General features: G+C 43.4%; 1 protein-coding gene across 5 annotated transcripts in view; it reads right to left on the bottom strand.

Annotated features, from left to right (window-relative positions):
- ZC3H7B (zinc finger CCCH-type containing 7B) overlaps window positions 1-15661 on the bottom strand; it is a 48605-nt gene extending 32944 nt beyond the window's left edge. For 3 of the 5 annotated variants that reach the window (XM_067310554.1, XM_067310571.1, XM_067310563.1), the window contains exons 1-7: window positions 15475-15661; window positions 9151-9211; window positions 7437-7470; window positions 6868-7065; window positions 5852-6010; window positions 2312-2392; window positions 630-689 (exon numbers count right to left, since the gene is read on the bottom strand). In XM_067310554.1, the coding sequence (XP_067166655.1) occupies window positions 630-689; window positions 2312-2392; window positions 5852-6010; window positions 6868-7065; window positions 7437-7470; window positions 9151-9203 (585 nt within the window). In that variant the 5' untranslated portion in view covers window positions 9204-9211; window positions 15475-15661. The remainder of the gene's footprint in view (window positions 1-629; window positions 690-2311; window positions 2393-5851; window positions 6011-6867; window positions 7066-7436; window positions 7471-9150; window positions 9212-15474) is intronic. The other 2 variants (XM_067310559.1, XM_013947832.2) reach the window with 1 other exon arrangement.
- Window positions 15662-17510: the final 1849 nt, after the last annotated feature.

Here is a 17510-nt window from a genome sequence, read left to right as displayed (position 1 = left end):
CCCATTTTTATGATTTTATAGTTTGTTTGTTTGCTTTAAGGAGAAATGACAAATACCAAATACCACGCAAAAACATCAAGGTTGTTTTTTGTTTGTTTGTTTGTTTTTTTGCCAATTGCAAAACAAGGAAATCAGCTATTCATTAGATTTTGGTTTAGTATTTGTACAGTGTCCTGCCCAAGCTGGATCTCCGTGGTGACAGGACAAACCAAAGAATACATAAATATTTATTGTATGTACCTTGCTCTGTTCTGAACAAGGGAACTAGACCACATGATTTCACTTTATATGTTTCTTCAGCAGTTGCACTTTCTGATTTTTATTTAATGTTGCCCTAAGTATGCAAAAACTAGAAAAATGAAACTCATTTAAAATACAAAAGAAAACAAACATTCACAATAACTAAAATAAATAAGCATCTTCAATGACCTAACTGCTGACAGCAGAAGTGTTTTCACTAGAAATATTTTCAAAGAAAGAAATTTCCTTGAAAATATTCCTTAAAGGGCAACATCAATTAATATATTTAAATCTTAAAACACAGTGACAAACTTGCATGTAAATAAAACCCAGAAGCATTCTAGTAGCACACATCATGAACAGTAAGAATCACAGGATGGGAACTCTACCTGATTTGATAAATTGATTGACGTGCCATTACTGAGTAAAGAGAATGTTTCCAATTCCTGCTGCAAGGAAGAGAGAGGTCTTAGAACAGAGACATCCCCTGAATGCTTGTAAACTAGGTAAAACTGGGTTATAACATGGTTTCCTTTCAGGCACTGTCCACAAATATTAGGGAATGGGATTCCTTTTCATTTTAGTGGGGAAAAAAAAGCCACCCCAAAAGGCATACCACTGTGACACATGGGTACAATTTACAGAATCCTGAAAGAGCTGTACATTTGTTCTGGCCACCTCAATGTGAAACACACACTGTTCAACGCAACAAAGTGAAAATTCACCCCCAAGAAAATAAATTTTTGCCTTTTCATTAAAAAATTACTATTTGGGGAAGGACACTAAAGCCCTGGAATGAAAGATAGAAGTGAAACAAGACATAGCAAGCTGCTATCAAAATACCAATCACCACATTTCAAATAATAAAAAACATTTTGGAATTTTTTATTTTTCTAGCACACAGGTGGTTTAAGTCCATCTCCACTGAATAACATGACAGCAGCAAAAATATGACAGGGCCAACACAGTGAGCAGCTGTAAAAATATTTCTGAGTAAAACTTCCCTTTTTTGGGGATAGAATCATTTCAGAGTGCTGAGAGTTGCTACAATGCCAAGGGTTTTCTGGGTAGGCCCATCACCTACATGAGCTTTGTAATGGACAGGCATATGATGTTACATATGGACAGACAGCCACAGTTACCTCAAAAACTCTCTGCAAATTGGATGCACACCAATCACTTCACCACATACTGCTAAGGGGCACCTCTGGAGGTGGAACATGCTGGCTGTTTAACAGAGCACTGCATACAGTGTTGAGGGTGCAACCAGGCAGAGCAGATTTGCAGACGCAGGCTGTCAATCACTTAGTGAACTACAGCCAAGATTGCCAGCGAACATCCCTTATTCCTGAAAATGCATCCTGGGATCCTACATGACCAAGGAGGTTATGTCAAAGAGTGCTAGCTGTAGCCCAACGCCCTCTAGCTCCATCCCAGGGTATACATTTAAAAAACAAGGGAATACTGCAGAACTTTCTTTTACAGACAGGTTACCCATCCAGCCATTGTGGTCAATTAATTGGACTCATGACTCACTTTTTGCTGTCTCCTTTCCTGGCATCTGACCAGATGTGTACCTGTCATGTTACCAAAGGGGAGGTCTTCCCCCCATCATGAAGAAGGTTTATGGGACAGCAACCCCATCAGCCATCGCTGATACAAAACCAGACACACCTCTGATGTGGCAGAGGATCCCTCCCTTCTGCTCCCGTAACAGAGAAGAGACCGTGATGCAAAACCTCCTTTGGGATCAGGCCACAGGGCCCTCTCCCCGCAGAAGCACATGCTCCCCATGCACTGGAGGCCTCTCCTCCAAAACCAGCCAGGCTCTACCCTGCTTAGCTGGGGACACAAAAAACATCTCAGCAGGAGACACAGGGCAGCGATGGGGTTAAAAATGGGTCAAGACAGAAGTGAGTCAGAAGGTCAGGACAAGGAGGGTACCCAGGGGTCCACTGGAGGGGTCACAGGCTAGCATATGTGTGTGCATAGCTGCAGAACCACTTTTGCAAAAGTAAATCTGCAAGAGCCAAGAGATAGTTACTCTTAAAAAACAAAAAAAAAGCCATACCTGAGGCCTCTTGTACGCTTTTCGAACCCTCAGTCCCAGCTTCTGGGCCAGCTCCTGTCCCAGCTGCGTGACGCTTTCATCCTAGGGACAAAACCATTGGAAGAATGGTTTCAGTTTTACCTTCATGGCAACATAATGCAACAAACAGAAGCATATGGTTGCAGCTACCCACACTGGGGTGTGGCCAGAAGCCTCACTTGCAGCCAGCAGCAGGCAGACAACTGCCAGAAACAGCTCCAAGAGCCCATGCAGACCTGAGCACTCTTGTCATTCAGCCCGGCAGAGATACTGAGTTTATACCAGGAAGAACCTTTCCCCACACACTTCCAATGCTGCAGAAAATGAGAAGCAATTATCTGCCTCCAAGAAAGGACCCACTCTCCGAATGCAGGGTTCATGATCCCCATTGGCAAGACAGGCCCTGGAGGGGCTGTCACAGGCTACCAGCAGTCCTCATGCCAGGGGTTGATATAGTTTCCACAAAGTCCCTGTATCTGGGAAGAAGGAGCTTAACATAGCCTGTGCCTTTCCTCTCTGCCAGCCACAGAGCTAATAATCACCTAATAATCAATTTTGATATGCAGACAGTGTTCACTAACTTCTTCTTTTTTAAAAAAAAAAGCTAAAACCAAGTCTTAGTTTCCAACTCACTTGTTACAGGGCATTTCTACTGACTTCAGCTCTGGTTAAACAGCCTCAGCTCAACCAAGTAGATCCTTCTGCTTTCCCCTCTGCACCCCATTAACCATCCTTCCACCTCACTTCCCAGGTTCAGGCCTGCTCCCACCCACCTGGAGCTTTGGAGAAAGTTTTAGGCCATACTCCATTCCCCTGCTCAGTTCTCTCCTCTCCAGTTTTACCTGGACTAACAACCTGCCTCAACCCTCTTCAGTTATTTATCACCAGCAGCTCTTTCCTTCTGCTTTCCTCTTGCTACCCGTTTGCAAAAATATTGAGGTATTTCACCAGTTTCTTAAAAGAAAAAAAAATTTGCTCAATCTATTGTGATATCCTTCCTTGATGCCTCAACATCTCCTCCTCATCTGCAATCTTGAAGCCTGCCCTCTTCTCTCTGCTTACGAATGCAATTCTGGTCTTTCCAACTTCCTCCTCCCTGCAGGTTCATCCTTTCGCTTTCAACCTCTCACTAGCCTCTAGCTCTTCCACCTCACACTATCAATGTATTTTCAATTCAGAGTGCCATCTTTTGACTGTGCTTGCTCCCCCTCAACACTGGTCTTGTCACCATCTTCTCTGAACTCAGAGTAGACAAAATCTAAACTAGTTTGTTCATTTTCTCTTCTCTAGATGTTTTACACTCCTTCAGGGTGTACCTTCCTCTGCTGAAACTGTCCCTGTACTCTCCAGAGACCCCTTCTTGGTTAAATCTCATGATCACTGCTCCCTCCTCACTCTTGCAACTCTCAGATCTTACTGTCACCACCATCACTCTCCCTTTATTAACATCATACCCTGACCATGTTTTCAATGCTCTGTTCTCTGCTGGTTCTTCCAGTTTTCCAAACACTCCCTCAGGTGTCTTCTGATGAGATCTGCCCTTTTTCTGCTCCCTGTGGAATACTTCCCAGAAAGACCTCTAATACCATCACTTTTCATTGATTTCACACTCATAACTACTGGGTTTACCCTATCTAACTCTGCATGCCAGCCTGACTCTGCAATGTCCTCTCTGATGCCCAGTAAAGATCATGACAATATCAAGAATGCATCTTTCTCCAGACTGTCTCCAATTTCTTTCTTGCCATCATCAAGCCAATCGGTCTTTTTTGTTTTGTTTTTTTGTCAGCAGGCCTGAGGTTTGGGGATGGGAGGGTTATTTGCTCCTTGTCATTCCCCAGATCCGTCTTTAAGCTTTCCTTTCTTCCAGCCAAATCCCACCCTCAGGTGCTTACTACCTCCCATTTTAACAAGAGAATGCTCAACAAGGGAGTGCAACATGTTCTCCTGCAACATCCTAAACATGCTGCCTCCCTTTGTGCCATACCAAAAACAGCCAACAAAGGAGTATCAACCTCACCATCCTGGGAACCTCTGCAAACTAGCAGCACTAACCACCTGCACCCAGAAACAAATTAACTCTACTAGACAGTGAGTCAACTGAGTGGCAGATCTTTCATCACTGGAAGTTTTAATGCATGCTCTGTACTGACCACAAAGTTCTCAGCTGTTACAGCAGCATAAGCTGGAAGTACCCAGGTGCTCCAGAGGTCTAGCAGCTGGTACAATGGAAACGGGAGTGAGATGATGGATAGCGTCTTGCCTTTGATGCAGAAAAGGCATATGATTTCTGTTAATTGGGTAATAAGGCAATGGTATAGGTTAATTTACAAGAATGGACTTTTTAGACTAGGGGATGCAGATGTCTTGATAAAGTATTTGTGAGACTGAGCTGTCTTGACAAGAGGAGTTTCATAAAAAGTTTGTAGATCACAATGACTGTAATGATGATATGGGAAATATGTAAACACAACTGAATCAATGTCTCAACCATATACTATAGTGGCTCAATTGCACTGTAGGATATATAGCTATATAGAGCTTCACATGAACATATACATTAGACCATTTTGGTTACAAAAGGGTATGTTTAAAAAAACAGTTCTTTGGAACTTCCCTAAAATGATCCCTTTAATGTGTTTTGGTCACCTTGTTCTGCCAGACCAATGAAACCAGGAATTCAAAAAGAGTAACTAATTGTTAGAAAGGCTTTGCTTTCAAAGACTGCTTCTGTAATTCTAGCAATAAAGTTAACTTCCTCTGATGAAGCAGATGCACTTTTCTTATAACAACACTAACGTGATGGATCAGAACCAAATTTAGCAAAGACAACTAGTGATCGCCAGGATCTATCTAATCACAGTCTGGTTTCCTGCTCAATATGTGGCCCAAACAGAGGATACTAGCTCACTAGAAGCATTGCTGGGAAAATATCTAGGGCCTGGTATATGCCAATAGTCTCCTCTGAACGTAAAAATTTACACACATGAACATAAAAATAATTGTCACGTGATGTCAAGGACCCCTTCACATGACCCTCAAGAAATAATAAACTTTATCAGCTTATCTTAGCAATTACAAAATAAAGCATCAGATATTTTCATCTAAAACAGGACAGGATGCATGCTTTCCTTCCAGGGCTCCATTTCCCATTTGTCCCATGCTGATAGTAACTCTCATCGTACATATAAAAACAGCTAGTTAAAACAATCCAATGGTCTTAACTCACATTTTGTCAGGGCAGGTTTTTGCACTTCACAAAGAGGCCACCAAACCTGCTGCCACTAGCCAGTGTCTCCAGCTGGTAGTGTCCACAGAGGACAACTTGGACTGAAAAAACACAGGAGTTCAAACACCCTCTCTGAGTCAGCAAGACAAGATTGCTGGGCATAAGCATGTCTCCAGGTATAGCCAGTTTTCCTCTTCCTCTATCCTCAGGCCTCACACTAAACATTATGTTACAGAGGAGAGAAGTGGTGAAGTGTCACAGAAGTCAAGATGAGCTGTATGTCAAAAACTTACATGTGGGAGGGACAGCAAACATCGGCTATTACACTCATATGCTTCTTTATGTCTTCCTAGTTCATTTAAGGAGCGGGCTTTCCGGAAGAGCGCTCGGATGTTCTCCTTGTCTAGACCCAAAGCCTTCTCACTGTCTTCCAGTGCCTTTTCGTACAAACCCTGCATGGAAGAGAGTGCCTGGAGTCAGTTATGGCACTGCAGAATCTAACTACTCTCCCTGTCTGAATGCAAGTGTTTTGCCTCTCAGCAGAAAACAAGAATATACAAGGCAGTTGAAATACATATATTACATCTCACACAAACCCACATACAAACACACAAAACCTACAGTAGAAGAACATTTTGTTAAGGCTTGCAAAACCGACAACACTTCAAAGTTAGCAAATGCCAGAATTAAGGCAGCTTGAGCAACTTTATCTTGCCTTCCCCTCTACCTTGGGCATGTTACATTTGACAGTCTTTAATTATGTAACTGCTTGCTAATTTTTTTCATGGTACTCAGCCTCATATGAACAGGATGGACCTGCTCTGGGGTTGTGCCATAAAAGACAGCTGTTGGATTCCTAAAGAAAACGGAAGCACGCAGCCTTTTAGAGCCTGAATATTTCAGAATCCTTTTCCACGTGTGTGTTGAAAGCTTTATGTTTATGCGGAGGCAGGCAAACTTTCAGAGCAATGCTCAAAGAGTCAATTCTGGAAGGCACTAGTCCTTTCCAATCTGATCTCTACATTATATTAATTCCTCTCAAACAGGGAGCTAAACTGCATTCTCAGTACTTTGGCTTGACCAACAACAGCAGGCTTCCTCTCCCTCATCTCCTTCCTCTGATCTTGCAAGACACAGTGTGGAGAGTGGGAAGATAGCAAATTTTTCTGTGTATCGTCATCTCCTCTGGTGTTGGAGACCGGAGTGGAGAAACTCAGTTTAATCCCCTCCTGCCACCTCTTCCAATCGCATGGCACAGCAGCCCAGATGCTCTGCCTAGTTCTTGGAGATGACTTGGGAAAGAGCTCACCATGGAGAAGTAGCAGGCAGCTCGATTGACATGCAGCTTGCACAGGAGTTCCTTTGGGATGGTCACCTCATCGGAGGCTGCATAATCCGCCACGTTCAGCCCTTCCACATACTGTACCAGTGAAAGCTTGAAATCCTTCTCTCGGAACAAGTCATTGCCCTCTGCAAACAGGTTTCGCACCAGCTTCTGCAAAAAGGCCTGGGCAGCAAGGAGAGTGCAAATGACTGAAGCAGATGCCCAAAGGCAGAACCATTTCCCAATTTCCCTTCCCTATGTTTTAGCAGGCATTTTGCCCTGTAAAATTCCCCTGCCTTCCCATCCCCCTGTAAAACACCAATCTTTTGGTAGAGGACAATAATTTAAACAAATCTTCTTTCTTAAACACTTAACTGCCTTCTCCTCTCCCTGAAAGTTGTTCTTCTCAGAATCCTTAATGTTTTAAATTGTAGAAAAATTATGACAGACCATTTCATGCTCTCCACCTCTGGTAACGTAAACTAACAGCTGTGCAATGTGACAATCTTGTTCACCAAAGGGTACCCAACTTCAGAAAACAAATTTTTGATTACCTCATAATCTTCTTGGCTTAGGGGTAACGTGGACCTAAAAAAAGAAGAAGAAATGCTCATGAAACAGGCATCCATGCAAACACAAACTTCTCTCTGATGAATAGACCATTTTTATGGTCCTGTGTTGATCTAAATGAGAGTTACTGAACATTTGAGGCACTGGACTGGTCACTTCAAGACCGCCTCAAATCCTCTGTGCAACCACAGAAAAGACATACAATGATAAACGCAATCACCTTCCTCTGCATTACCTCAACTACACACCTTTAGGCCTACACCACAAAAACAGTGCCAAGGAAAGGAGAATACAACGCAAATTCCAGAGGCCCTTTAATTTGATCTGTTTTGGCCAACACAGAACTGGCAGTTCTTGTGTGGAGAACATCCATCCCACAGGAGCACTGAGACTTAGGCAAAAGGTTCCATCCTCTAAATCAGACCACACAAGGTCATCCAGGTTTGGCTCACAATGTATTTATTTTTTCCCTTCAAGAAGAAAGCATCAGACTCTAGAGAGCCCTTCCTTAGCACCTTTCACAGCCCTGCTCACCCTTGAAATGCAACATCACATAAACAATCTTACTTGTCAGAGAATAAACTTTTCTAAATTTCATCAGTACTGCTCCTTAAAATTAACTAGAAGAAATGTCATGGCTTTGCAGGAAGCATTTAGGCTGCAGATAAAATTGGGCTACCCCTCTTTCACTTCCAAACAAGCTAATAAATGAAACCTAATCTGGTTCAGAGTCCAAGATACACTCCAGAAGCATAAAAAACACCCTGTATTTCTAATTCATTTTCTTTCCAAGCAGCTTGTGCATTTTTATAAATGTTACCCAAAAAAAACCCTCAAAACTGCCTCTCTGAAACTGGTCTTATCAGCCCCATTTAGTCTCACACTAGGGTAAAAATATCATTGCCACGCCACAGGATATAGATATATGACACAGAAGATCTGGCTTTTTTGTCTCTTGTAGATACACACACTTCAGCCATAATAACTGCAGGACCCAAAGTAGACCTTAAAAAAAAAAAAAAAAAAAAAAAGAAAACCAACAATCTGATTACAATCTTGCTGCTTCCCTAACGACCATGAGTCTGAAGCTTTTGCTAACTCAACCATTGGAGGGAAAAACACTATTGTACTTTATGAGAAGTGATTTGGACTCCTAGCTACGACATGAGTACTCACCCCAAGCTCTAGAAAGCTACAAGATAGTCACAGAAGAGTGACCTGAGGCAACTACCAGCTTGGCAACTGTAAAAGAGCCCAGATCATCTATTTCTGCTACAGGTACCATATGGGACATCTGGCAAGTCATTTACCCTGTTTTCCCCACCTGGAAAGTAGAAATGTTATCTTCCTTCCTAAGAAAGGCAGGATAACATTGTTGAGAGTAGAAGACTTTGAGACCCTTGGGCTACAGATAAAGCAGAAGGTCCAAGTACTGTTAGCATTATGGTTACTATAAAGATTATCCTGGATCTGCAGTAGAGGGCAAAACCCAGGGAAATTAAAATGATACCATTTCAAGTTTAGAGAGCTGGTAGGACAAAAAGCACCTTGAAGAATCACAGTCAAAATCCTCAGGACCAATATATCTTTCCCACACAGCAGCCCCAGGGCAGTGAATAGGAAGAACTGTTCCTGCAGCCCTTGATATGAAGATAAGCACCTCCAAAGCCACAAGAAACAATGAGTTTATCCACTTACTGAATGAACTGAAGTCCCTTCTCTATTTCTTGTTTTCTCTTCTGTCTCTCCATTATAGTCGCTGCAGAGGAAGAAGAAAAAAAAACAACACAAAATGAGTCATTACAGGTCTTGCTGGCAATTAAGCAGCACAGTATTTTGTGTGTGCTTGAATTTACTACCAACAAAATGCTCCAGACCAGATGCCCTAAACACTAAAGTCCTTGATTTATCCACACAGAGGCACAGGATGACAAGCAACTCACTACCCAGCATCTGCTTTTTCTCACGTGCCACTGCCAGGATACAAGGGCAAAGAGAAATTACTTCAGTTTGAGCTCTCTATTTAGACTGCCAGTAAATAAAGCAATGGGAACCAACAGTAATCATGACTGCTTTCTAGGAAAAAAAGTCATAACACCAACATTTCCCCTGCACTGACAATGATTTCAGGAGTTTGTGCGGGGACACTCCCATGATAAGCAGTTCTGACTACTTATCTGAGCCAGATTTAAACTGGTTAACAGCACGGCATACAAAACAAGTAACCTATATAGGGTGTCAGGAAGCATATGACAGAGAGAAACACTAAGGAAGAAGGAATTGCTTGCTGTGGTTCACACAGAAGAACACAGATGAATATTAGCCATGGGAATTTCAGGCTGAAGATCAGCAGGCAAACCTTATAGGCAAGGGCAGCAGAGATCTTTGAACGCTCTCCAGAAAAGAGGAGAGGGGCCTGTGCTGCAGTCTTTTAAATTGGGGTGGGCAGTGCCTGAAGAAGACTCAAAAGAGAATAATCTTCCCCGATCAGGGACACAAACAGGCAAAGTAACTTGTCTGCATTCAGCCAGCTCCAGTCTGGGTCTCTGTAAGTGCAGACAAGTTAGGAACATGATGGACCTATTTTGGAGCAACAGCTCCGTTCTCAACTAAAATGGATTTGAATCACACCATTAGATACATGGGCTTCAACCCCTGCACTTTGGGAGCAAATCTGGAACAGCTCCCTGCCCTCCCCACAATGTACACAGGGTTGCCATACAAGGCAAGAACAAGGAAGGGGAGAAGGGATGGCACTTTATGTGGCAAGAAGGACTTGCCGGTGACCACAAATTTCCCAGTCTTGCCATCAACCAGCTGCGATCACAAATGATGCTCAGCATTTGAGGAATGGTAACTTGGGGACAAAGACATCAAGCACAGAAATACACAGATGAGACAGAGCTGATGACACTGTGCTCCCAGCCTGGGATCAATTCTGAAGCGATTATGAGAAAACAAAAGTTTCTTCCCAACCCACACTACAACAGCTTGGAGACCACTACCACTCAGATTCCTTTTACATTAAGGCCTTCCTTACCATTCTAAGGTATCTTAAGATAAGGGCCATTCAGACTGGAACAGGGTGAAGGGACCTTTAAGGTATGCAGAAAAAAAAATAAAAATCAATCTTGACATCTTAGAAAGCCCTTATTTATTGTGCTCTGCACTATACAAAATGTAGATAAACTGATGCCAGCCCTCTACCAAGAAGGAGAGTTGGAAGAAAAAGATGAAGAAAAAAAAAAAAGGCAGGAGCACGATAAAGACCAGAAAGAAATCATAGCAAAGGTATGCAGGGATTTGAAAGTGACACTCTGCAGTTTGTAAGTCATCAGACAGTAAATTTGAGAGCAATCTGGTCCAAACAGCAGGTAGAAAATTTTAAGCAGCTGCATTTGGAATGGTATGGACTGGCACAGCAAGAAAGGGAAAGCCAGAATGCCAACAGACAAGCTGAGTGATGATCAAGGTTTCTATAAAGGCTTTTAGCAGAAGTGATGGAGAAGAGCAGGTAGACTTCAGTACAACACCAACAGAAGGCCTGGAATGATTTATAAATAACCTGGATAATGAGCAATCAGGAAGAGAAGGAAATTTAACAAGGAGACTGAGGTTAATATGATCACTAAAGCTACAGGCAGAAAGGCTTGGGGTGTAGAAAAAGAGAGAGAGCCACTTGATTTGATGGTATTTCTCTTTGTATGAAATTCTGTAAAGCCAGAAGAAGTAAGATGGAACAGACAGGGTGGAGAGAAGCAGTAGGAACCATCTGCACACAGATAGTAGTGACAGCCATAAAAGAGGACAAAGCTAACCAGAGCAATGCAGAAGAGAACTGTGAGGGTCATCGGAGATGAAGGTGGGGAAACAGTCAACACAAGAAGTAACAAGAGATAAATTTGGGGGGGGGGGGAAGGAAGTAGAAGAGTCAAGGGGACAGTCATAGAGGCTCATGACTGAAAACACAGGGAAAAAGGAGTTTCAAGCTGTCTGGGCCTTGAGGACACTAAGAAGCCTTAAATGCCCTGACCAGCCTCACCTGGGACTCCCACCATCCACCCACTGCCCATGGCTCAGGGGGTCTATTTAAACTCAGGCCTTGTCTTAGCTACACTGTAGGGTCACCTGTCTTCAGTACCATCTCCTAGCTAGACCTTGGATCTATACTCTGGGTAAGCTGTCTCCAGTCCTCTCTCTGGCACCATCTCCTACTGCTGGACTCCCTGGGTGGACCTTGGGCCAGATTCATCATTTCACCTTGTCCAGGACTGTTGATGGACCCTCTTACCAGCACCTTGCTCTGCCCACCTGTTCAGATGCAGTGGGACTGCACCCCAGTTGGCAAGGGCACACTCACTGCCTGTGCTGTTGTCACCTTTGGCTCCTGGCTCAACCTCCCTTGAAGAGCAGCCTGACTCTTGCATCTCCCTGACACAAGCCACATGGGAGAGAACAAAAGGCACAGAAGTGAAGCAGTGGCCCACAAAGATTATAAGTGACAGTGGGAAGAGCAGTTCAACGCTGGCTGGTCACCACAAAGCCAGTGGCTGCACTCCAAAAATGCTGTGACACACCTTCAAAATTTTGTTTATCCACAAAGAAGGGACATCACCTTGGAAAGCTTCCAACAGGCATAAGCTACTCCAACCTCTGCTACTAACCTCAGCTGTTTTCTTAAAATACTACTTCAAGAAGGGAGGCAAAGAAGATCAGTACCCATTTTCATGGCTACCCTGATCCTGCTGATAAAATATCCTACACAGCAGGATGTGGGCATGTGTTACAACCAGAACTGGTTACTGCTGCTTGCCCACAGAGAACAGCATTCAAATGCTATTGACCAAAGGCTGGAGTGAAGCCAAAGGCCTATGGGGAAAGGCTCCAAAACTTCTCCTTCCTACAGTTATCCAGCTGTAGGAAGTTGTCTTCTTGCATCCTGGAGCTCCCCTTCAGCTTGTTTTCTCCTCATCACTATTGTCAAATTGGCCTACTGTATTCTACTGAATCCAACACGCCTATATGCATCCTTACTTCACTTTGAGGGCTGACCAACCTACTACACCTCAGTAAGTCACATAATACCCAACTACAGTTTTGATCCTTGCTACAACCCCCCCCCCACCCCAAGACCTCTATCCCTTGCATGCTGTTTACTCTCTGCAGTCCCAGCCTCACCTTCCACAGGCCTGATCTCCCCTCCACACTGTTGCATTCTGATACTCGCCGACATTCCTATCCCCTTTAAAGCAGGTGACCAGCTTCCTCTGCAAAGCTCAGCCACATGTCCATGTTTATGTCACAGCTTTATACATAAGACTCATCTTCTCATTACAAAACCCTCAAAATGCATACCACACTCTGCAACCCTAATAACTTCTTGTGTTTCTGAGAAACAATCACCTTTCCCATTCAGTCTGACTCCATATCACCCCCCTCCACCATACACAACAGGCTTCTTTTCCACTTTCTGCCTTCCCCACCCCTGACCATTTTGACCATTCTTACACCTTTTGCTCTTCATATCTGGGCCATCTCCTAGCAAACTCAGTTACTTCTGTCTCCCTTTTTCATTCCAGCCTCCTCACGGTGTCTCATTCTACCCTTGGATCAAACTGCAGACATTACACCAGTAACCCAAACACACAACTAACAACCAGTACATGCAACACTTCTGCTGTGCACCGTACCACAACTGATGCATAATTAATTTTAAGCAAAAAGCCTGTTTAACTTTTGTTTTCTCGACGTTTTAATTACTTTTAGAAACATAGTGGAAAACATTTCATGAAGTAGTAAGTCTTTTCTCCCCAAATCTGTCTGTCCAGACTTGTCTGCTCAAATCACTAGCAGAATCTGAATCCAGAACACTTATATCCCCACCACAAAGCTCTAACATTTGAGTCACAGGGATGATAATTATCCTTCTCTGGTCCAGCATCTAGAGAGGACTTTATTCACTGTTTGTCAATGAGTTACAAACTATTTGCCAGACAGAAACAAAATACTGCAGATCAGCAAAACTGTTTCCTTGCCTTCGGAAGGAAGCACAAGCTAGTTAAGTAGGCTAACTAAATCACAGACTTGATAGAGTCACTCTAGGAGACAACACAAAACAAATGGAAAGACCTGACTCTACCTTACCATGGACCCGGCTGTTATTATGAACCCTGCCAGAGTTGAATTTGTGCAAAGTTTTTTATAATGTATGTGTGGCATGGCAATAAGTCCTTGCTTGACTGACTTCCAGGCTTTGATTGTAATGTTTCAGTCAGAAACGAGTGCACTGAGAGGTAAGTGGCAGTCTGCAGAGTCGAGACAGGAACTCAGCCCCAGGCTCTGTGCACGTTCCTCCAAGCAAAAGGCTCCAGGATCTGCTAATCTGCAAATATGGAGTCTTTAATGGGCAGCAATTCGGCTGCCTTGGTGGTGCAGCAGAACAGGTAACTGGATTCATGTCAAGCAGAAGACAAGCCATGCGGCCCATTACAAATGAGGGCTCTTGCTCGCTCTCGGGAGCTGCTCCCCACTGTTCCCCACTCACAGGGTTTGAACACTTCTCATATCTAACAACTCCCTGGGTCCCAAAGCCACACTCCACCACCACGTCTAACTACCTTGTCCCTACAGGCGCCACGTCCCCCCTCCGAGACACGCCACGTTCCCCGAGAACTGCCGCTCTCCCATACCCTGGCACCTTGCTAGTCCCACTCCTTCCCTGCCGCGCCAGTCCTGGCACCCCTGCCATATGGGCAGCTGGCAATGGGGTGGCACCCGCTTTATCACAGGGACACTTTCAATTAATATGGGGCAATTCTGCGATTAAGGTCCTCGCCTCCAGCCAGCCCTCCCCTGCCTTTCCCCCCCACCAAGCAGAACATGAAAGTGGCAGTCCAGTGCGCCCTGCGGAGGGAGACAAGCGCCCGAGGCCTCAGGAGAGGACCCGGGCCCGCACCCCCTCCCTCAGCCGCTTCCTCCTTATTTCCTGCCCGCCCTAGTCCTCCCTTTAATTTTAAAAAATTAAAACCCCGGGTCGGTTTTCACACGCGTGAAGCAGCGGCTCCCTCTCTCTCCCCCCCCCCCCCCGGCGTAGGCCGCCGATCCCCGGCCTCGCCTGGCGGCCGCCGCGGGCGGCAGCGCCACCTCGCCCGGCCGCCGCCGAGAGGGGTCGGCGGCGCCTCCCTGTGCCCCGGCGGCACCCCCGGCGCCTGCTGGGCCGGGGGGGGCCTCTCCGGCGGCAAGAGGCAGCCAGGCTTTCCCCAGAAAAAAAGCAAAACAAACCCAAACATACTCTTCTTCCCCCCCAACCTATTTAAACAAAACCCACACATTTCCAGGAGCCTGGGAGGCTACTTTAAGGGGGGGGGGGGGAGAGATACCTCCCCCTTCTACCCGGAAACCGTATAAAGCATCAAAGAATTAAAACAAAACAAACAAACAAAAAAACCAAAAAACTTCTTATTTGATAAACTTTACAAGCCCCTAAGAAAGGTGCACCTGGAAAGCTATTCCACAAGGGCTGCTTTGCTGCTTCATGGGGTTTATACTAAGTAAGAGGGGGAAACTGCTGGCTAAATACAGATCTTGAACAGAGCTTTGAAATGTTAAGACCACAAACCGGCACAAACACAATTAATACGAAGTTTTTAATATAAACCCAAGGGCTTTTTCGCTAGCTGTTCACTTTTAGACTACTACCACATTTTTTTCCAGGGGGTGGGATTAGGATCTCTTACAATTATTTTTTTGCAAACCCCACATTTTTGGCGGAAGAGTGGGGGCTGCTTCAAAATCCCGTCGATATAATTTTTCTCCACTTTTTTTTTTAATTGGCAATTACAAAACGTTTCCTCTATGCAGTTACTATTTGAAATGTTTACTTTTTAATGAAGCAACATCAAGATTTTCTTGTTTCTCAAGTCCACCCTTTATACATACATAAATACATTTTTATATACATATATATATTTGGTTTAAGAAAAAATAACCCTCCCCCCAAAATAATAATAATAAAAGACTCACCTCTCCTTGGGTTTTCCCCCCCACACTATGTACAACTTTTCTTGATAAATGGTATTATATTACTAGAAATATTATTAAAATATTATTACTATAAGTAATAATAATAGTAAGTGTTATTTAATTATAAAAGGAGGCATTCTGCTTCTGGATCGGCTGCCCCTGCAGCTCCCTCCATGTGCCTCCTGATGTCTTTACTTTCATTTCCAGGTCTCTCTCTCTCTCTCTCTCTCTCTCTCCCTCTCCCTCTCTCTCTCTCTCAGCTGCACCAGCAAGAGAAAATGCCTCCCTGCATATCCTCTGGGCCCTAGAGGCTACCGGTTTCCATTACAAAAATTCATACATCTTCCCTTGTGGTTGTTTTGAAATTCTTTTTACGTGAATTAGCTTAAAAAAAAAAAAAGCTTAACTGTTTGAAGCTCATTCTTATTTTAATAAGACAATTTCCTTGTTGCCAGTTGTCTGTCTTTGTCGATGTAAAACATACCCCAAAAGAAAGCAAAAGATCCAAAGCTGCCTTTGCACAGTAATTTATGCATGGGAGGCGCAGCAATGAACTGAACTGAATTATGAGACCCTCATGGGATTATCACATGCATGAAGTGACCCTTCTGCCCATACATATATATTTGCTGGAGGGGGGCCAGAGCAATTACAAACAGAGCTTATTTAGTCCATCCCACGCTGCTGAGGAGTTTTCCTGGATACAATGTATTCTAAAAATATTTAGTTAATAAACCTTTTTTGTGGAAGAAATACACAGTGTATATATAGTATATATTATTATATTATATAATTATATTTTGTATATAATATCATTACATAATATTATATATACCTATATAATGCATATATATTTATATATTAATATACTTATAAAAATGTTTATATACTTAGGTATTTAGATGCTTTTTTGAAATCTGATTTTTGGGTTGTTTTCATCCCAAATCCTTCAATATTCCCAAGAAATGGCCTGATTGTCCACAACACTCCATGCAGGCAGAACCCCAGGAATGGATTTATCATCATTTATTCTTGGGTCATGGGAGATAATTGTGAGCAGAGAGAAACCCAGATCCCCTTAGACAGGAGTTTCATCCATCCCTGCCCAGCTGCAACATCATTAACTTCAAATAACCCTCTGGAATGAATTACATGCTTAGCTCCTAATCCACCCTCCCTCGTAGGCTAGGTTTTCCTCTCCCTAAGGATTTTGTCTACCCTCAGATCATAATTTCCAGACTGACACTGGTTTAAATTATCACCTCTTTTCAAATGTAATCAGTGACATGTTTACCTCTCAGTGTCTCACTTGTCTATTTACAGCGACCCAAAACAGTGTCACTTTGTGCTTTGCAGATAAGTAACTCAGCCCATGTTCAGATGCGGGTAGAAAGTATTGTCTGAAATGTATTAAATCTGCTTAATATAATATCGAGTAGGATTGGCTTCTGGCAGCTCTGTCGACATAATAAACTGATAATTTATGATATATAGGCTGTGAATTATATAATGAACCATATGACATTGGAGAACACTTTCTTATACTGCTCACAATATTTAATCACAACGGACTTTTTTTTAGATATTCATTATGTTCTTTGATAGGATCCAAAGATGGCTGTTATTTTTAGGTAGGACGATATTTATTTTTTGTTAACTATTCAGCGACTTGTTACCTCATATTCTTAGACAATGATACTGTGACAACGACGAGTCCAGCCAAGTTGGGCCTCTACTGCAGAAGGTGCTGTGCAAAATGTACATTAAATGACAATCCCTGTTGAGGGGAGGCCTTAGACAGAAGGAAGGTGGAGCAGGTCTGGTGGACATAGATTAACATGGGGAGATCTGACATGTCAGATCACACAGGAAGGGGAGCGTCATGGAGCTAGTAAGCTTCAGATGAGTCACAGTGCCTAAGAAGCCTCCAGCCCTGCTGTGAGAGTTGAAAGTCTGAAAGGCAAGACATAGCAGCTGCATGAGAGGAACAAGAGGAATTAGCAGAAACTGAGGAGAAGGAGGAACAAAACCAAAAT

This window comes from Apteryx mantelli, chromosome 1, assembly GCF_036417845.1.
Source record: "Apteryx mantelli isolate bAptMan1 chromosome 1, bAptMan1.hap1, whole genome shotgun sequence".
Lineage (NCBI taxonomy): Eukaryota > Metazoa > Chordata > Aves > Apterygiformes > Apterygidae > Apteryx > Apteryx mantelli.
The sequence above is the reverse complement of the archived record's forward strand: the minus strand, read 5'-3'. Positions and strand labels throughout refer to the sequence as shown.